The sequence below is a fragment of the Thunnus thynnus genome, chromosome 8, assembly GCF_963924715.1.
Source record: "Thunnus thynnus chromosome 8, fThuThy2.1, whole genome shotgun sequence".
Classification (NCBI taxonomy): Eukaryota; Metazoa; Chordata; class Actinopteri; order Scombriformes; family Scombridae; genus Thunnus; species Thunnus thynnus.
The window spans coordinates 6,995,041-7,017,104 of NC_089524.1; the positions used below are offsets into that span (position 1 = coordinate 6,995,041).

Sequence of the window (22,064 nt, forward strand, 5' to 3'; positions counted from 1 at the left end):
ACTACTCAAGTAGTCTTCACTAATTAGATATTCTTTCCATCTGCACTGCAAGTACTTTTGATAGGTATGTTTACTTTTAAATAATTATCTGCTTGTTAACTACCCATAAAATAACAACATTACTGTTTTGGGTTACTTCAAATAACTCTAGTGAGGAAGTTATCATTTTGTAAATAGATGTATTTAAATTATTTAAAATAATTATCAAGCTAAAACATTCAAAATGTTAGACATTTCACTGTGTAAATGAGTGAGAAGATGATAGAAGTATTTGGCTTCTTAACACACACTACACGTGTCCTTTTGCTATTTTATTAGATTATCTTTCTTCTAATAGACAATAAGGGTAATGAGTCCAAACAGCAGAGGGATTACATTCAGTTTGACAGACCAAGCTGAGTTACAGAAGCTGCTTCCACAACATTTTGGTTCACTAAGTGACAATTCAGACAAGGACTCAAAGTGAGAAGCAACTTCGCAGAGGTTTGCAGAGACACATCCAAAGGTATGAAATGGTCTGTCCTTGTCATCATCCACTGTGGATGACAAAATCATTGTTAGACCACAGTTTTAAAAGTTTTTTAAATTTAAGCAGCAGGAAATGGCCACTTTGAAGGCAGCAATAGTGTGTTTTGAGGAACAAAATGATCATGAAGACTCACCAGTCCAACTAAAGCAGCGATCCTGCTCTCCCACACACTGAACTGCCTTGTCACACACAGCAGAAAATGGATCATCACAGGTGAAACACTGCAGGTTGTTTTGCATCCTATTAACAGAGTCTGAAACAGAACAGGAGACATGGCAGAAACTATACAAGACACAAAGTGACAACAGAACACGTGCCATTTTCTTATTCCTCTTGACTGTGACCAACATTAGACTGATACTACATGTGAATATGATTTTTTATCTTTAAAAAGGGAAACCTTTCTCTTTACTTACAAGGAATTACTTGACTGTTGCAGCGATCTGTGTTGCACACATAAACAGATGCAGCCATACTTGCAAAACCAACATTGAATGAAAATGTGTGCTTTCCTTCACTGAAAATGGAGGGTGACAAACAAAACCTGATGGTGTCCTGAGTGAAAGTCCCATTTTCATATCCTGTAAAGTGAAACACAGACCAAACACTGTAATTCAGAAATCCCATTTAAAACTGAATAAGTGAATGACATCAAGGTAAAATCTGATTAATTTTATACTTTTCACAAATACCTTGAAAGGCAACAGTTGCACACAACTCAGTAGAGTTACATGGAAGTAATTCCTGTTGCTTTGTGTCAGTCCCTTCACCATGCCAACACTCAACAGCTTCAGCTGCAATTTATGAAATAAATAAGTATGAGTTGAACAATCAATATGAATCCTGTTTGTCATATTAACACAGATACAGTATGCAAAGTTAATCTGATGAGAGACAACCCCAAATTACAACACACAATGACAGAATGGTATCTAAGCCAAAGTAAATCCAATAAATAGTTCTCAACAACTATATAAAGTTTTCTGTCATGGTGACGCCTGCATTATCTGTCTTTCTAAAAATGTTTAAAGAATAGAACAGCACTATGTAAAATGATGTTAACTGGGACATTTCTGTGGCCAACAAAGAAAAACTTATGTTTGGGGAAAGATTGTGGTTTTGTTTCAGTATTGAAAAAGTAAACATGTCCTGTTCTTCAAGTCTGTGTTGATGTTTTTATTATTTAACCAAGACCATCATCTTTCCTTTATCTTAACAAAGTGCTTTGAGTCCCTCAACATAACTATAACTATGTTACTATAAAAATATTAATCATGCTTTAGTTGACATGAGTGAATTTTGTAGGAAAAACACATTAAATATGTTGACAGTGGATGTTTTTTTAACTTGATAGCTCCATTAAAGATGTTTCTTCATTATGCTGATGAAAAATGAAATCTGTGCAGCATGAAGTTTCTTTCTAAACATATTTGCTGTTGCAAATTAGTCTTTTTAATATTTTATATTAGTTTGTAGATTTCTCTGGTTACCAGATGATATAAAACAAAACATAAATGATGATGATGAACCTGAACTTGAACGTAAGTCAGCACCTGGCAGACAAACAGTAGAGGTGAAAAAATTAGGAGAGTTATGAACTACCTGACATGACAGGTACCTGCAGAAATGCTGATTTAAGAGTGAGGTTACCTGTGCTGGAGAGTGTCCAGATGAGAGTGAGAGACAGGATCAGCTTCATCATGATGAGTAAATCTGCAGATTACAGGAAATACTTTATGTATTGAACCTGTGTTTAAAAAGAGGAGGTTACTGGACACACTTGAATGCCAAGAGTATTTTTTCACTGTCAAAGCAGCAAAATGAATGAACTTTCTTGCTGTAAACAGCTGCAATACACAGTTCAACAAGCCATCAACTCCTCATCTTTTTCGCCTGCCGTAATGTCTGGATGAATACATATATAAATTATTATCATTTATAATATAATTGTTAATCATAGCACTATAATATCTTTTGGTGGTAATATGGTAATATAAATGACACTGTACAAAAAACACAACAAAACAGCAGGTTAGATTTTATATTCCAGAGCTATTCAACAGTAAAATATGTCCAAATTGTTTCACAATTTTTTAAGCTACTGTAAGTTAGCATAATAAGTTGTATAATGATGAGATGACAAAAGTTCCATCAAAAAATGTAAATACTGAATCATAAAACGTCGTCAATGTTCAGAAGTGAAAGTCTGATACTGATAACAGCTACACCTCAGTACAGAGATGAGACAAAATCATTCACATTAGAAGTCGAATAGAATCAAATGCAACTATAATATTATTAAATAGCTATGATAAATTATTATAATGAAAACATCAAGGCCTTCAAGGCATCAAAATGAACATCAGCCTTGAACGTCATATCAATAAAATTTTAAAATGATGTTTATAAAACTCACCCAGTCAAAATTCAACACACCCAGTTCATCAACAGAAAAAGAAAAACTTATAAAAACGTGTTTAATTTGTTGTGAAATGTCTCCAAGATAATCGTAACTAAAAAACTGAAAAGAATGCAACTAACACCTCTAAAACCATTCCATTTATACTTCCACTAATGACCTTCACTGTTTTTTCACAGGACACAGTTTCACTTCTCTACATGTTACTGACAATATAGAATAAGTGTTTCTGATCAAACACAACTTACTGAGAAATAAGTGTTGCTAAAGTGATGTTCATATGAATAATTATTACACAATGTTTAAAGTGGCAGCAGGAAGTCATGTAAAATCAATCATCTTCAACAAGCTACACAACCTTTCACTGATGTTTACTTTCTGCTTCACTACTTCCTGCACTGGTATTGAGGTAAATCTGCAAAGCACTTGCTGCAGGGAATTTTGTTTCTTGTGAGCACACAGTAATAATGGAAGCTAATCAATACAGATGAACATTTTAAACAACTCAGATCTTCATCTGGATTTTGCTGTCTGGACTGGGACGGCGATGTTACTATAAAACTATGAAAGTGAGATTTTGAATAGAGGAAATTACACTCTTGACCTTATCAGTGTTGCCATAGAAGCTGATGTCTGTTAACCTACCAGAGTGATCTTACACACTACTACTAGGATCAGATGCATCAGCATGAAGTGATCAGTCAATAACTACCTGTAATTATTGTCTATACACGTTTATTCATATTAGATTGCTATAGAAACAGCTTGGGGTCAAGTTTACTGACTGTCAACTGCTGACAGCACTGGCAACAAGATGTGCTTTGCTTGTGTGTGTGTTTGCCTGTACATTCCCAGTGATTTAAGATGTCTGAGTAACCTGATCATCGGACTGAAATGTGAGGTTCATTTTCACTTCATTATTCAAATGTTGACATACACACTGTTTGTGACAGTGCTTCAGTGTCCAGCATGGGGAGTAACCGCACAATATCCTCATCTGCCAGTGTGGAAGCAAGAGCCCGTGCTAAGGCTGAAGCGGCTAAGGCACGTGCTGCATTTGCAGAGAAGGAGGAACAATTAAAAATAGAACAGGCTCAAAAGGAAGCAGAGTTACACTTGTGAAAAGCTAAGTTGGAAGCAGAACTGGGAACACTAGCCTTTCAACGAGGCAGCTGAAGAAGTGGAGAAAGCGAACAACATTGGACAATATTAGGAAGCCAGTGTTGGAAAGGGATGTTGCAGAGCGCACAAGTGAATACATGGAAGAACAGAGTAAACTCCACTCATCACATGCTGGCTCACCTTTTCCTTCTACCTCCCAACTTCTACATGCTCCTGGCGAAAGCCTCGTCACATGGGGAAGTCCTGTGGAAGATTATCCACACCCACGACATAGCAGGAACAGTAGACCACCCGTTGCTCATGATTTATCTGTAAATACCTTTGCATCACTCCCCAGGAGGATAGCTACCCTTCCGAGGGAGAGTGAGCACCAGAGGGATTCCAGGTCAGCTCACCCATCCATAAGCCTTACAGCCCAGTCCTGTGTTCCCCAGCACACTGCAGCTTCCACTGGCCCTGCACCTGTAACAGAAGACTTTGCATGTTACCTAGCTCGTCGTGACTTGGTGAGCACAAGTCTCTTCCATTTTGATGATAGGCCTGAAAGCTACAGGGCATGGCAGTCATCATTCAACAGTGCAATAAGAGGTCTCTGTCTCACAGCTTGTGAGAAATTGGATCTGCTGTCAAAGTGGCTTGGCAAGGAATCCTCTGAGCATGTCAAAAGGATGCGCTCTGTGCACATCAGGGACCCTGAGGCAGCGCTAAGGAAGGCATGGGGACGGCTTCAGGACTGCTATGCTTCACCAGAAATTATAGAGAATGCTCTATTTAAAATTGGACAATTGCCCTAGAATTTCTGCCAAAGATTACACCAAGTTAAGGGAGCTGAGAGACCTTCTTATGGAGCTTCGGTATGCCAAGGAGGAAGGCTACTTCCTGGGTTTAATATACCTGGATACGGCCTATGGCATCAGTCCCATTGTTGAGAAACTCCCTTATGGCTTGCAAGAGAAGTGGATCTCCCATGGTTCACGGTATAAAGAAGAGAATGGGGGCTGTTTCCCTCCATTTGGCTTCTTTGCTAAGTTCATCTGCGATGAGGCACGTGTAAGAAATGACCCCAATTTCTTTCTTCCAAGTGGTACCCTTTGGAAACCAGACACGCCCCCCTTAAAGAACTCAGGCACAAGGAACCCAATATCTGTCTGTAAGGCTTAAGAGCAAAGACTCTTGATGAATGGAAGGCTTTCCTCAAGGAAAACTGGATATGTTTCAAGTGCTGTGCCTCAATAACCCACTTGGCTAAGGACTGCAAAGCCATGGTGAAGTGTAGTGAGTGCCACAGCAGTTGTCACACCACAGCTATGCACCCGGGCGCAGCACCACAAATTCATAAGTCTTCTCTATTCTCATCAGATAATGGCGGGGAGGAAGGAGAACACTCTTTTAACACACCAGCAGTCAAATATTTGTCTAGTCAGAGTGTATCCTCAGGGTCAGCGCGACAAGGCCATCAATACATGTCATACTTGATGACCAAAGTAATCGTTCATTGGCTAAGTCAAACTTCTTTGAGCTGTTCAACATTCAGAGCCACCCATCCTCATACTCCTTAAGAACCTGTGCTGGTACTGTCGACATGTCTTGGAGAAGAGCAGACGGTTTTCAAATTGATTCGCTTGATGGAAAGGTCAGTCTTGCTCTCTCGGCACTTATTGAGTGTGATGAAATACTCAATAATCGCTCTGAAATACCAACACCAGATGCGGCTCTCCACCATCCACATTATGGACAAGGAAGTTTATAGAGACGAGACACACCGTTGGGTTGCTCCTCTCCCGTTTAGAGTGCCAAGGCAACGCTTACCCAACAATCGTCAGCAAGCACTCAATCGACTCGCCTCGCTGCAACACACACTGGGTAGGAAACCCCAAATGAGAGAGCAGTTCATCACTTTCATGGTGAGGATTTTTGAGAACGGCCATGCTGAGCAAGCCCCACCACTGACAGACGATGAAGAATGCTGGTACCTGCCAACTTTCGGTGTCTATCATCCACAAAAGCCAGGCCAAATCAGAGTGGTGTTTGACTCTAGTGCCCAGTATTCTGGTGGCTCTCTGAATGATGTGCTCCTCACCAGCCCAGACCTTAACAATTCTCTTCTGGGAGTTTTGATCCGCATCAGAAGAGAACAGGTTGTTATCCTTGCGGACATCCAACAAATGTTTCATTGTTTTCTTGTCCGCGAAGACCATAGGAATTAACTAAGATTCTTGTGGTACAGAGACAATGACATGGAAAAGGATGTCATCGACTACAGGATGAGGGTCCATGTTTTTGGCAACAGCCCTTCTCCAGCTGTTGCCATCTACAGGCTAAGAAGGGCTGTCCGGGAGGGTGAACAAGAATATGGAGCGGACACTGTGCAGTTTGTAGAGCGCCATTTCTATGTGGATGATGGGCTTCTGTCTCTAGCTACTGAAGCTGAGGCCATCAACCTCCTGCAGAGGACTCAGGCATTCCTCAGTGACTCAAACCGGAGGCTACACAAGTTTGTTTCAAACTGTCAAGCTGTAATGGATGCATTCCCACCTGAAGACTACGTGGCAGGTATTGAGAACCTGGACTTTGGTGGATATATATATAACGTCACAATGTCGGATGTTCATGTTAAAAGTGGCCGACGTGTCAAATAACGAGGTAAATGTATATAGCAGTAATCCCTGTGAGCAAAAAGCAGCAGCTTCAGACTGCTTTGAATGCTAAGTTTCCAACAGTTTTTTCTACTTTCAGCCCAAGCTGATGTCAGTTCATGACGGATTTCTTAATATGGACATCTGCTACATGCACAGCACGTGAGTTCGCTGCTCTGCTCTGGGAGTAGCACAGCACCGCTCTAGAAGTAGACTCCATTACACAGCACAGCAAATTAAAATAAGTAGTTTACCTGTTGGAGGTGTGCTGGTTGTCTGCAGCTCTTCATAAAACATCTCCTTGTGGCTGTTTCTGCTTGTACTCTTCCTCCTTGCATCATTTCTAACTGATCTGCTGAATAAATAGCCCCAAATAGCTCCATATGTTGTTGTTTCCACCGGTTTTTAGTGCCGCTAACGAAGCTCCGCTAATTCAGTTAGGAACACGTTTTTACTTCCTGTAAATTCTTCACAATAATAGTCTCTTGTTAGTTCGTCACTTAAAAGCTTTTAATTTGAAGCAGTAAAGCAGGAAATGTTTGGTTTGAATTGACAGTAAAGTTCCACATCTCTGATTCATCTGTTACGAATCATGCAGAGCTACTCTAGTGGAGTCCAAAAATAAAAATTTAGAGCTGAAATGAGCATAATTGGTCCTCTTTAAGATTTGAAACCAACCTTTCAGGGGCTTTAAATGTGTGACATTTAGAAAAGAAATGTTAGATGTTATGTGTTTTCTCGTGTGCTCATCCCAAAAGTCACAGTGAAATACACAAATACTATGACAAAAATGATTATGGAAACTTTTTTTTCATCAGTTGTATTCATACACCGTTCTCCTGAAAATTAGAAACATACTGCAACAAGTCATCAGCAAGCATGATAAAACACTGCAGAGTTCATAAGCAGAAAATCTTTTACTACATGCAGGTTGGCTGGTACCTACAGCACTGAAACAATTCGATGGCTGCTTTTACTTCAGAGTATTTGTTACTCACTTATAAAGTAAGAATATTGTACAGGTTTTAGAGACTCCAGCCACGTCTGGTAGATAAAGGGTCTTTGTTACCAGTGGTGGAAAGTAAGAACATTTACTAAAGCACTAAAGCACTGTACTTAAGTAAAGTACAAGTACTCCAAAATTTTACTCCACTACATATATATTTATATATGATAAGTTTAGTTATAAAGTATAGTATGAGTAAAGTATGATGTATTATTACAGGTTAAGACAATGCTTCAATGATCCCAGTAGCAATATTGTACATAAAGTGATTAAAAGCTCACCTTTACTAGCTGGTGGGACTAATTTAACTAATTTAATTTTATACTTTGACGGTGCAGCTGTGCAGAACATTTTAGCCTCTTTTAGGCCATAGTTTTGTGAAAAAATGCAACATCAAACTGTCTTTCTAGAAACAGCATCCATCTGACTTTGGATAACTCATAGAACACATTGTCACCAGTGTCCAGTGGGTTGTCCACCCGCACAATTAAATCTAAAACTAATATACACCTATTTACATGTGCATGCGTGTTAGTGCCTGCGTGTAAGTGTAGATCTTTGTGTGTGTATCTCAGTATAGAAGTGTGACCTACGTGTGCAAGTGCATTTGTGTACCTGAGTGTGTACATCTTTGTGTGTGTGTGTGTGTTGTAAAGTGGGGTGTCATGAAAAGCCCCCTCCCCTCGCAAACCCTTCATCCCTCTTCCTTTCCTTTTCCTACCTGGACAGAGACACATTTAAGGGAAAAAAAGAGAAACCTAATAATAAGCAGCACCAAACATCTAATGTCATCAAAAATGTGACCTCATACCATCCCAAGCACAAGCCTTCAAAACTGTCTAATAATACAAAGCGTCTAATTCCAATTAATATTTAATCTAGTAGTAGCTCTACAGTTCTGACTATTACTGATCACTACAACAAGACGCTTAAATTTGGTTTTATAAATATCAGATTACTGTCTACCAACGCCTTACTAATAAATGATGTGATTCGTAGTTTTGATATGATTTGGTTATATGAAACACGGCTTAAACTAAATGTTTTCCCTCCCTTGGCACGAGACAAGCATGCTTTATCTGCTGCGAAAGCAGTGTATAAAATGACCTGTTGTGACCTCTTTGATAATCACAGCCTCATGAAACTTTACAACCACAAACTAGAGACCGAGGGCATTCAGAGGATGTATGGCTTTCATAGGTATATTGACAATAAGGGGGTTTCTGAGCAATTTCCAGAACAGAAGTGCTCACCATCCAATCACTGAAAAATGCAATTCTTACAGAAATCTCCAAATGTCAAATGTTTTTGATACCAAATCACAGCATGGATTATTCTGTGGTGTTCCTCGAGGTCTTGGTGTCTTAATGTGGTATTCTGAAGGGATTTTTGACTATTTTTATCAATTGTGGAGTGGTCAAAAATGGTTAAATTTTGTACCAAATCTGTGTAACAAATTGTATCAACCCCCAAATTGCTGCACCAACTTATGAGACATAATTGAGCCTGGGAATGGCCATCATATACTTGATACAAACCTTGACACACAGCTGCATCTCAAATTAATCTTCAGGTTCCCAACTGTCAGACGATGTATACCACTTCTATGTGGCATATACTGTTGACCTGCTATCTCCCCCTAAACATCCCCTGTCCCCCCAAAAAATGGGTCTATAATAGGGGGGCAGGAGTGAAAGAGGTTAATATTTTGACTTTTTAACTGATAGACCTCAGAAAGTGAGAGTCAGTGGCATCTTATCTAATGTCATTTTATCTTCCACTGGCTCCCCTCAGGGGTGTGTCCTCTCACCACTTTTATTTGTTCTATACTCTAATTTATTCATGGCCAGGCTGTTGAAGTTGTCCAACAGCACATGTATCTGGAGACAATAATTGACAACAAATCAACATTTGACTCTAACATTGATGCTGTCTGTGAAAAGGCTCACCAACATATGTACTTTTATTGAAAGCTCAGAAGTTTTAACGTTGACACCTCTTCCATGAAAATATTTTATTCTTGTTTTATTGAGTCTGTTTTAACCTTTTCTTTTATCTACTGGTTTAGGTCACTTAACCTGAAAAACAGGAGTAAGTTGGAAGGCATTAGAACAATGTGCAGTAATGGAAGTTGAGGAATTCTCCCTATTGTACAAAGTCAGAGCCACAAAGAAAGCCCAGTCAGTCCTGGCTGACCGTAGTCACCCCCTGTTCAGTGAGTACAGGTTGCTTCTAACTGGCCGCAGATATATTCTGTCCATATGCAGGACCAGTAGACTTAAAACTTATTTGTCCCTGCTACCATTGGAGTATTATGTAATTCTTTGTCTTTTTTTGAGTGTAGGTTGGTGTTGGTGTTTGTATTATTTACTTCTGGCTGTGCAACAAATTAATAAAGATTTTAAGGTTATTCAGGTAAGATTGACACTTTTGTTTAGTTTCATGCACTCAGAGTCACATGAGTCTTGGTTATTTTATGATTCATTTTCTTCAGTAATGTAGTGAATAAGCATCATTACCTTTCCTAGTTTAGCTGGTTCTGTTCTGCTGCCTATGCTGAAAGTCTTTTTTAAAGAGTTTTTTAAAGGGAATTAGTCACTCAGATTAAACTCCCAAACTAAGTTGACACTGTTAAACACTGATCTTGGTGCATGTGGGTGTGAACATTGACACTCATGTTCTCTCAGATTCAATCATGTAGACTAGATTTAAAGTCCTTTGATACTGTTTAATGTTAGCTGGTTGCAACAGTACAGAAGATATAAGATGACAGACTCTTTTTGACCTTGTCTACTTATTACCTTTAGTTCAATATCATTCACTATCCTCGGTGTCAAAGTTCATCCCCGGCATTAAAAATAAAATCTTCACTCAAAGTGTGTCTTACTACCTTTTTCCAGAACTTTAAACTAAATCTCAAATTCTTCATCAGAGGATGGAGACACACGATGATACGAACTTAATAAAAGATGGATGTATATGGTTGTTTATTAACAGAGACAAGATTTACAGTCCATACAGTCCAGTAATGGTTAATGCTTATACAACATAACTGCAACGTCCTGGCAATTTTGGATTGTGTCTAACTTCACAGAGTTATTTTGATTAAAAGAGAGATGCAGCTGTCTCGTTAGCATAACACTGAAACAATATCAAAGTAAGAAATGATGCAGCAGAGGACAGGATTGGACCAAGAACTGACCTGGTATACTCATGAATAAGGGGTTCTCGTGAAGTTACTCACTACTCAAGTAGTCTTCACTAATTAGATACTCTTTTCATCTGCACTGCAAGTACTTATTTTGATGGGTACTTTAACTTTTAAATAATTATCTTCTTGTTACATATAAAGTAACAACACTGCTGTTTTGGTTTTCTTCAAATAACTCAATAAGGAAGTTATCATTTTATAAATAGACGTATTTGTTACTGAACCAGACAGGATTACCATTAGCTAACTTTTTTTTTACTGGGATGCTGCGCTTATGGTTAAAATTATTTACAAAGCTAAAACATTCAAAATGTTAGACATTTCACTGTGTAAATGTGTGAGAAGATGATAGACGTATTTGGCTTATTAACACACACTACATGTGTCCTTTTGCTATTTTGTTAGTTTCTCTTTGTTCTAGTAGATGATACGAATAATGAGTCCAAACAGCAAAGGCATCACATTCAGTTTGACAGACTAGGCTGAGTTACAGAAGCTGCTTCCACAACATTTTGGTGCATGAAGGAATTTAGCATCCAGGAGGAGCTCCAAGCGAGGAACAACTTGACAGAGGTTTGCAGAGACACATCCAAAGATAGGAAATGTTACGCCCTCGTCATCAATATCTCCCACTGCGGATGACAAAATCATTGTTAGACCACAGTTGTTTTTTTTTTTTCAAATTTAATCAGCAGGAAATGGTCATTTTGAAGGCAGCAATGTGTTTTGAGGCACAAAAGGATCATGAGGGCTCACCAGTCCCACTAATGCAGCGGTCCTGCACTCCCACACACTGTAATGTCTTGTTACACGCAGCAGAGAATCGATTATCACAGGTGAAACACTGCAGGTTGTTTTTCTTCTGAACAGCAGGGTCTGAAACAGAACAGGAGACATGGCAGAAACTGTACAAGACAGACGACAAAAGATTAGACTGATACTACATGTGAATGTGATTTTGTGTCTTTAAAAAGGGAAACCTTTCTCTTTACTTACGAGGAATGGCTTGATTGTTGCAGCCATCCGTGTTGCACACATGAACAGATGCAGACCCACCTCCAAAACCATCATTAAATGAAAATGTGTGCTTTCCTTCACTGAAAATGGAGGGTGACAAACAAAACCTGATGGTGTCCTGAGTGACAGTCTCATTTTCATATCCTGTAAAGTGAAACACAGACCAAACACTGTAATTCAGAAATCCCGTTTAAAACTGAATAAGTGAATGATATTCAGGTAAAATCTGATTAATTTTATACTTTTCACAGATACCTTGAAAGGCAACAGTTGCACACATCTCAGTAGAGTTACATGGAAGTAATTCCTGTTGCTTTGTGTCAGTCCCTTGACCAAACCAACACTCAACAGCTTCAGCTGCAATTTATGAAATAAATAAGTATGAGTTGAACAATCAACATGAATCCTGTTTGTCATATAAACACAGATACAGTATGCAAAGTTAATCTGATGAGAGACAACCCCAAATTACAACACACAGTGACAGAATGATATTTAAGACAAAATAAATCCAATAAATTCTTCTTAACAAATATATAAAATATCAGAAATCAGTCATCAAATTAAATGGCTGCAGCCTTTAGATGTAGATTTTTTTGTCATGGTGACATCTGCATTATCTCTCTTTCTAAAAATGTTTAAAGAATAGTGAAAGAACACTATGTAAAATGATGTTAACTGGGACATTTCTGTGGCCAACAAAGAAAAACTTACGTTTGGGGAAAGATTGTGGTTTTGTTTTAGTATTGAAAAAGTAAACATGTCCTGTTCTTCAAGTCTGTGTTGATGTTTTTATTATTTAACCAAGACCATCATCTTTCCCTTATCTTAACAAAGTGCTATGTTACTATAAAAATATTAATCATGCTTTAGTTGACATGAGTGAATATTGTAGGAAAAACACATTAAATATGTTGACAGTGAACTTTTTGTAACTTGATAGCTCCATAAAAGATGTTTCTTCATTATGTTGATAAAAAAACAAAATCTGTGCAGCATGAAGTTTCTTTCTAAACATTTGCTGTTGCAAATTAGTCTTTTTAGTGTTTTTATATCATTTTGTATATTTCTGTGGTTGCTATACAGATGATATAACAAACAAAACATAAATGATGATGATGATAACAAAAGTCAGCACCTGGCAGACAAACTAAAAAAATAGCAGAAATATGAACTACCTGACATGACAGGTACCTGCAGAAATGCTGTTTTAAGAGTGAGTGAGGTTACCTGTGCTGGAGAGTGTCCAGATGAGAGTGAGAGACAGGATCAGCTTCATCATGATCAGTAAATCTGCAGATTACAGGGAATATTTTATATAGTGAACTTGTGTTTAAAAAGAGGAAGTTACTGGTCACACTTGAATACCAGGGGTATTTTTTTTTACCTTAAAACCAGCAAAATTAATAAACTTTCTTGCTGTAAACAGCTGCAATACACAGTTCAACAAGCCATCAACTCTTTGTCTTTTTCACCTGCAGTAATGTCTGGATGAATACATATATAAATATAATTTATAATATAATTGTTAATCATAGCACAATAATTTCTTTAAAAAGAATAGTATTTTGAACAATTGGAAAATAAAAAATGATAATGTAAATGATACCAAACAAAAAAACACAACGAAACAGCAGGTTAGATTTTATACTCCAGAGCTATTCGATGGTAAAATATGTCCAAACTGTTTCAAACATTTTTAAGCTACTGTAAGTTAGCACAGTAAGTTGAGAAATGATGAGAAAAAAGTTCCATAAAAAAATTTAAATAAATATTGGATCATAAAATGTTGTCAACATTAAGAAGTGAAAGTCTGATAATGATAACAGCTACACCTCAGTAGAGGAATGAAACAACATGATACACAAGTTAAGTTGAATAGAATCAAATGCATCTATTATATTATTAAAGAACTATCATAAATTATTATAATGAATTATAATCAAGGCCTTCAAGGCATCAAAATGAACATCAGCCTTGAGCATATCAATAAAATTTCAGAATAATTTTAATAAAACTCACCCAGTTAAAATTCAACACTTCTAGTTCATCAACAAAAAAAGGAAAACTTATAAAAATGTGTTGAATTTATTGTGAAATGTCTCCAAGATAATCGTTACTCTAAACTGAAAATTGTCCCAGAAGAAATGTCTGTTCTTCTTCGCTTCTTCACTTCTAACACTGTTCCATTTATACCTCCACAAATGATGTCTCAACCTCTTCACTGTTTTTTTCACAGCCTAAGGGCACAGTTTCACTTCTCTACATGATACTGACAACATGATATCAGTGTTTCTGGTCACAAACATCTTATTGAGTAAAACGTGTTACAAAATAAAGAAAGAAAATGTTGTACCAAGAAGAGGCATAATAAGTGATGTTCATATGAGCAGTTGTTACACAATGTTTAAAGTGGCAGCAGGAAATCATGTGAAATCAACCATCTTCATCAAGCTGCACAACCTTTCACCTTATTTTTTGTTTCACTACTTCTTGCACTGTCATTGAGGTAAATCATCTGCAAAACACTCACTGATGGGAGTTTTGTTTCTTGTGAGCGCACAGTAATAATGGAAGCTAATTGATACAGATGAACATATAACAACAGCTCAGATCTTCCTTTATGTGGATTTTACTGTGTGGACTGTGGGATGACGATGTTACTGTAAAATTGTAAAAGTGAGATTCTTGACCTTAACCGTGTTGCTATAGAAACTGATGTCTGTTAACCTACCAGTGTGATCTTACACACTGCTACTAAGATCAGACACTGCATCAGTATGAAGTGATCAGTCAATAACTACTTGTAATTATTAACTATACACATATATGCATACTACGTTGCTATGGGAACAGCTTGGGGTCAAGTTTACTGGCTGTCAACTGCTGACAGCACTGGCAACAAGATGTGCTTTGTTTGTATATGTTTGTCTGAACATTCCCAGTGATTTAAGATGTCTGAGTAATCCGATCATCAGACATGAAATGTATGGTTTATTTTCACTTCATTATTCAAATGTTTACATACACACTGTTTGTTTATTTGCACAATATTGAAATAGACAGGTTAAAACAAAAGGGAATATTCATACTATCACAAGAGATGTGCAGACAGAGCCAATACAGCTCCCTTAGAAGAGAATCAAATCTCATCAGGAGCAAAATATGTAAATAAAATCAACATTCATGCACTTATCTATGCAAACCAGAATCTACAATATTGTTAAAAATAGAAAGGTACTAAAAGTTAACAATGAGGTAAAACATGTGGGGATAAGTTTACACAATTACTGGTGTTGAAAGCTCCACTATAAGTGGCCGAGACAAACTCCACTCAAGCCTACTTCAGACTAAATTATTTAATTTTAATTTGTGATAAATAAAACATAGTTTAATGTCTTGCACCATTTGTGCGGAACTTGCACAACTAGAACTGTCAAGAATGACCAAAACAAAACAAAAAAAAAACATAGCCAACTGTTAGGAAACCTGAGGCCAAAGGAGAAGCTGCAGTTTTCTGCAGGCAGAAGACATCCTTAAATTTTAACCTCAAATGTATAAAAGAAGAAGTTCCAATGTTCCACAGGGTGTGGTGTAAGTGACAGTTAAAGAAAAAGTCAATATTTTTTTATAAAGTCATACCATCAGCATGTAACTGATAGATGTCCTAAAGATAAAACCCATATGGGAAAGTAAGAATGTAAGAAAGAGGAAGATGTATGGTTATAAAAAGAATAGCCAAGAGTGACAAGGGAGCTTTTTCCGAGGGTTGAGATTGAGTGATGCTTTTTTGAGGTCTCTTTTTTGAATCTCTTTTTGAGTAGTCACTTGTTAGTTCATTTTTGCTTTCTTAATTTTTACTCAAGTTATTGTAGTTTTCTTTTTTTTGCATCTTATAAGACTTATTTTGTAAAAAACAAATAAAACTAGTTTGTATTTTTATACACTCCAACCAAAGTCCCTGACTTGTGCTCATTTCTGAGGTCTTCTGATATCTCCTTAAGGTAAGAAAGAGCGCCGTCCTTGGGATAGGCTGACATTAGTTTTAAATCCATTTAGATTACAAATTATGATGAATTTGGCTAAGGATAAACTTCAGAGTATATTAAATAACAGAATGATAAAGGTTCAGATTTAATGGCTGAGGTCAGCTCATTGCACATGTGATGGAGGTATAATCTCAGTATAGAATCAGGTTGAAAGGTTTATTTTAGGAGTTTAATTGGCTAAATAGTTAGGGCCAGGGCTCCGAAGCTGCCCTATAAAACCGGGCCAGCGTCCTCGACAATCAGAGTGGGCCTCCTCCAGTGATGACCTGTTACACTGCAGCACGCCACTTCAGATAACGTTCATCTGGATGTCTTTCCAGGGCCTCCTCTACCAAATAAATAGCCTCATCCATAGATACATAGATTCTGTACAGCATTAGTAATGGTGTTATACATCTGTAGCTTACAGGCTTTCTCAACACCCTTTTTGCCAACTCACATCCTTCATCTTCAATTCTTCTTCCTTTCCTTGCACATGCCTGAAGGTATAGAACAACAAGGTACAAGTTCTCTGGATCGTGTTCTTTGGCGATTTTCATTTTCTCCAAAATGTCTTCTTCCAGTGGTATGTTGTAGTGCTTATAAGCATTCGCTAACGCTATGACGCGGCTGGTGTGCCACTCCACAACATCTGGCTGCATCCTGATGGCTCTCTGGAAGTAATCTGCAGCCAGCAGCTTTTTGTCTCTGCTGAACTTCATCAGGATCCATGGCTTTTCCAGTTGGGATGCGGTCTTTTAGGCTTGCTTTTAGACTTGCTTGCTTCAGGAAGTCTTACCCTTAATTACCACTTCTTTACTAGATCTGATCAGTCTGTCTTTAGTAACAGGCTATGTACCACAGTCCTTCAAAGTAGCTGTAATTAAACCTCTTCTTAAGAAGCCTACTCTTGATTCAGGTGTCTTAGCCAACTATAGACCTATATCTAATCTTCCATTTCTCTCTAAGATCCGTGAGAAAGCAGTTGCTAATCAGTTACGTGACGTTCTACATAACAATAGTTTATTTGAGGATTTTCAGTCAGGATTTAGAGGGCATCATAGCACAGAGACAGCACTGGTGAAAGTCACAAATGACCTCCTGACCGCCACGGACAAAGGACTTGTCTCTGTACTTGTCTTGTTAGATCTTAGTGCCGCATCTGACACAATTGATCATCACATCCTATTACAGAGACTGGAACATTTAATTAGCATTAAAGGAACTGCATTAAGCTGGTTTAAGTCCTATTTATCAGATCGATTTCAGTTTGTACACGTTAATGATGAATTCCACAAGGTTCTGTACTTGGACCACTACTATTTACCTTGTATATGCTTCCTTTAGGTAATACATAAGGACATAAAGACCTGGATGACCTGCAATTTTCTGCTACTAAACTCAGACAAAACTGAAGTTATTGTGCTTGGCCCTAAACACCCTAGAAACACATTATCTAATGATATGGCTACTCTAGATGGCATTACCCTGGCCTCCAGCTCCACCGTAAGGAATCTGGGAGTTATTTTTGATCAAGATATTTCCTTTAACTCCCACAGAAAACAAATTTCAAGGACTGCTTTTTTCACTCACATAATATTGCAAAAATTGGCCCATCTTTTCTCAAAAAGATGCAGAAAAAATAGTCCACACATTTGTTACTTCTAGGCTGGATTATTGCAATTCATTATTATCAAGCAGATGACCACCCACCTAGAGCCCGGTTCTGCTTGAGGTTTCTTTCCATTAAAGAGGAGTTTTTCCTTAGTGCTTGCTCATGGGGGAATTGTTGGGTCTCTGTAAATTAAAGAGTATGTTCTAGACCTACTCTATGTGAAAAGTGCCCTGGGATGACTTTTGTTGTGATTTGGTGCTATATAAATAAAACTGAATTGAATTGAATAGATCTCCAGATGGAGCTTGTCCTGGGATGGAGTTGGGTATTTGTTCAGCAGGGCGTCGACCTTTGACAGGTAAGCCTGACTCTTTTCTTCCTCTCCCAGGTGGTGGTGCAGCCAAGCCAGGTTCCCGTAGTTCACCACCAACCAGGGGCCTTCATCTGAGATGGTGTTTCTTATCTGGTGGAAGGCCTCTGCGGCCCTGCTGAAGGAACACCGGGCATCTTAAGTGGAGCTCAGCTGGTAGTGAATGTACCACTGCAGGTTGTAAATGTGACCCAACCAGCTGGTCCCTTCCTTGGTGCCGATGTCCTCCAACGTGTCCCTGAGATGGAACAGTTTGTACGCGTTGGAGTCCAGGTCCCAGGTGAAGTGGCACTGCAGGGCCCCCAGTTTAGCTTCCAGTGTCGACTGACTCTGAGCAGCACTGACTGAGAAGAAAAATCACTAATATCACAACACATATCCAGTATGGTAATATGCTGAGCTGGTAAGGAGAGTGGGAGAGAAGAAAGAAAGAAAAGGGGAGAAATGAATAAATAAGAGCAAAGGAAGGAAGGAGGGAATGGAGCAAAAGAGGAGAAGAGAGGGAATGGAGAGCTGATAAATAATAAAACAAATCACATTGAATTCATAATGTTTTTGTTGTTTGTTGATGTTGTTACTGATTATAAATATGAAATGCAGAAGCAGCCACTCACCTCATCATGCAGCGGTTATCTGGACTCAGTATTTTCCTAATTATGTTTTTGCTCTTTATGTTAAACTTCTGTGACGCTGTAAATGATGCCACATGATGAGATGTGAGTCATTTTCCCAGTAATAGAAACCTACAGCCACATGTGCATCATACTGAAAAAAAAAAATATATATATATATATATTTCAACTAAATGTATTCATAATGTGGAGCACAGGGGGGGCATTCTTCGGCTAAATAAGCGCTTTTATCTTTGATACTTTAAGTTTACATAAGCCTTACTTACTTACTTTTGATTAAGTATTTTTACATTGTTGTGTTGGTACTTATTAACTACTAATTAATTGAGTCAGTATGTTTAGCTGAAGATATCTATAGTGATACTGAAGTAAAGTACTTAAAGACATTTGAGTTACTGTTCTTTACTTGAGTATTTATCTTTTATGGTAGGCTACTTTATATGTATGTAAAACATGATAAAATAATATTAAAGATTAAACCAGTGGTTACCAAGCTTTTTGGCTTGTGACCTCTTTAAAGTTGAAGTTGACGCTGCTTTAAAGTTCCAGTTGAGTTTTTAATTCTGGCTTCAATTCTTTAAGCTTTATTTCTTTAAGGTATTCTATAATTGTGAAATAATGGCTTTGCAACTGGTTTATGAGGAAAGAAATCCATTCTGCATATTTGTTACAGTAAGTCTTAAAGATACACAGAATCCATTTAGATTTCTTAATTTTGAGCTCAGATACTAGTTTTGGTCACACTAGCTGTATTTTTCTAGATATTCTAATGCCAGTCAGTTAGTTCACTATATAAATCCAGAGTAAAATATCCCAAAAACTGCCATGAAACTTTGTACAAACATTCATGGTCCCCAGAAGATGAATCCCAATGACTCTGATGATCTCCTGACTTTTCCTCTAGTACCACCAATTGGATGGATTGGCACAAAATTCATTTTCTCCGACTTTTAGCCCATTTGGGTTGCTTTGGTGTTTTGTCAAATGTTGGCAATGGGTTTTATTGTCACGATGACTGCCTTAATCCTCAGTCTGCCCCTCTGTACCTATCCTCAGCCACTTTTCACTTCTCTCTGGCCCAATCATTTATGAGGAACTTTCCAGACCTGCAATCCTCCATCTGCCCATCATATGACCTTAGGTTTTCCATCTGTCCAAGTTTGTATCCTGAATCCTGAATCCTGTTACTGCCTGTTACCTGAAACCTGATCCTTTTTTTCTGTTCCTGTAAATTCTCCTTAATCCTACCTGCTTGCCTTGTGCCCATGTGTCTGTGTTTGGCTCCTCAATCCTGCTGACTCATGACATTTTTACATTGTTTTGTGTTTTTTTTTTTTTTCTTCTTTTTTGGTTTGACAAAGTCACATTACATGATCTCAGATTGGTTTAGATGAAGATTGAGGAAGTGAGAACAGTATGCAGATGGACTGAGAGAACTAACACCAGTGTCAAAGGTTTGTTTTGAAACTGACGATCAACGCAAAACTCAAAACCCATTCTAGACAGAAATGTTCAGCTGCTGGACAGACAAACATCCATGGGGATCTCTCTCTCTCTCTCTCTCTCTCTCTCTCTCTCTCTCTCTCTCTCTCTCTCTCTCCCTCTCTCTCTCTAGTGTATTGTCTTCACCAGAGCAGCTACTTCATTCCAAAATGCAAAGGTATTGTATTGATTTTTACAGAACCTGCTGCTTACATGCTACAGTCAGTTTGATCAAGTAGGTGAAGGTTTGTGTGTAAACACACTGACAACATAAATCATTGCCTAATATTTAAATGGAAATTCTGATTTGTTGTAACAATAAACCATTTGAATAAAAAATGAAGGTTACTGAGTTCACTGTAAATGATGCGTTAATATTTCAACATTTGATGAGATTATGTGTAATATTACAACAAATATAATACCATAAAACTGTGACACTATATCCACATCCTGGACGTTGTTTGGTAGTTGATTTTATGAAGGATGAGAATTCATGTCTGATAAATTCTCTTTTGATCAAATTGTATTTTATTTTTTCAAAATGGCACACAGCTTCTGTGCAGGCAGGCAGGCTTCCCCCCCGCATTTGGGTCCATCTCAACTGAAGGCCATTTATAGCGACAAATGGGCTTTATAAAGTGTAAACAGGACTAAAAAAGTTTCCTTAGCAAGTGTTATAGTATTTGTGCATTTCACTGTGACTGGTGGGATGAGCACACATAAAGACATAACCTTTAGCATTTCTTTTTTTAAATGTCACATTTAAAGTCCTTGAAAGGTTTATTTCAAATCTTAAATATCAATTTAACTCCTCAAAACTTTATTGTAACAATGGTTACAATAAAGCACATATGTGACTACACCCATCAGTGATGCTAGGTAGTCAGAGGTAATGGTAGAGGTAATAATAATTATGATGTGAACCATTTTCAACACTATTGCTTCACACTGATTTGGTGCTTCAGAAAGCTTTGTTTCCTCCACCACTACAGACTGGAAACTTCTATCTAGACAGGCAGAAACACTGTTTTTCAACCTGGTATTAAACTACTAAGAACAACTCTATAAAATGAATAATTATGACTTATAAGCAACCAAAGTTCAGACAAACATTATTCATTTAGAATTCACAGTCAAAAACTTATCTTGTACATTTGATAGACAGTGGCCTGGCAATGTAAGCACACAACCAATCATCAGCTTTTGAGCCAAATATTGTATGTGTCATTACCTTTTTCCAATGAAGTCCACAGTTTAAAAAAAGAAAGAAAGAAGAAGAAAATATGTTGTCAGGGCTTTAAAGTCAATGAATTCAGAGGGACTGGCACACACAAATCTATTTCTGGGTTCTTTATTTCCCTTTTTCCAGTATTGTGTCTTTAGTTTTTCTCAGAATTTTGTGCCTTGTTTCAAGAAATGGGGGAAAAAAATAAGTTTGCGAAAGAGTTTGAGATTCAGGGAATTTGTGCAAAAAAGTATTCCATATAAATCCAAAACATGGCAAATTACACTCAGAATACTTTGAAACTGTGCAAATATACTGTCAACATACACCAAAAGTAAATACCTACAGGTCCATCTGCGCAGCAGTAATGTGCTAGATTTTAGGTTAGTAGTCAGTGCAGTCATCTATGATCTGGGAGACTCCAGTGTGGGGACCTCCTTCACAAGCTTGTTTATTCATGAACACTTATTGTAATATTTTAGTTTTCTAAAATTAAAAGGATAATAAAAACAAAACAGGATTTTTTTAAGCCCATTTCCACTTTTATTTGAATACAAATAATTTTGCTGCCAGAACAAATATAGATACAAATACAGATACTGGGCTCTCTGCACATCCCTACTGGCAACAAGATGTGCTTTGCTTGTGTGTTGAGTAACTCGATCATCAGACTTAAATGCCGTTTCATTTTGACATACAGTGTTTGGGTTTTGTTTGTTTATTTGCACTATATTGAAATAGAAGATACAATATAAAACATCAGATAAAA

General features: G+C 37.6%; 1 protein-coding gene and 1 pseudogene across 2 annotated transcripts; both read right to left on the reverse strand.

The window, feature by feature from the left end:
- Window positions 1-198: 198 nt before the first annotated feature.
- Window positions 199-14,273, reverse strand: LOC137187419 (phospholipase A2 inhibitor and Ly6/PLAUR domain-containing protein-like). Of its 2 annotated transcripts, none has more exons than XM_067596284.1 (6): window positions 13,963-14,273; window positions 2,180-2,242; window positions 1,222-1,323; window positions 946-1,110; window positions 663-782; window positions 199-536 (listed from the first exon to the last, which is right to left on the reverse strand). In XM_067596284.1, the coding sequence occupies exons 2-6, from the start codon at window positions 2,229-2,231 to the stop codon at window positions 331-333; spliced, it is 645 nt and encodes a 214-aa protein (XP_067452385.1). In that variant the 5' UTR covers window positions 2,232-2,242; window positions 13,963-14,273; the 3' UTR covers window positions 199-330. The 2 variants fall into 2 exon arrangements, with proteins under 2 accessions (XP_067452385.1, XP_067452387.1); XM_067596286.1 differs by lacking the exons at window positions 199-536; window positions 663-782; window positions 946-1,110; window positions 1,222-1,323; window positions 2,180-2,242 and adding exons at window positions 10,420-11,555; window positions 11,680-11,799; window positions 11,920-12,084; window positions 12,196-12,297; window positions 13,171-13,233 and having other exon boundaries at window positions 13,963-14,121.
- Window positions 14,274-16,258: 1,985 nt separating this feature from the next.
- Window positions 16,259-19,852, reverse strand: LOC137188509 (interferon-induced protein with tetratricopeptide repeats 5-like; annotated as a pseudogene).
- Between the last annotated feature and the right edge of the window lie 2,212 nt (window positions 19,853-22,064).

Excerpts from the sequence above, each read along its gene's own strand:
- LOC137187419 (XM_067596284.1), bottom strand. The coding sequence starts at position 2,231 with ATGATGAAGCTGATCCTGTCTCTCACTCTCATCTGGACACTCTCCAGC. Across the intron at positions 783-945 it reads CAACAGTCAAGTAATTCCTT|ACTCTGTTAATAGGATGCAA; the intron begins GTAAGTAAAGAG and ends GTTCTGTTTCAG. Across the intron at positions 537-662 it reads TCGCTGCTTTAGTTGGACTG|TGGATGATGACAAGGACAGA; the intron begins GTGAGTCTTCAT and ends TGTCATCCACAG.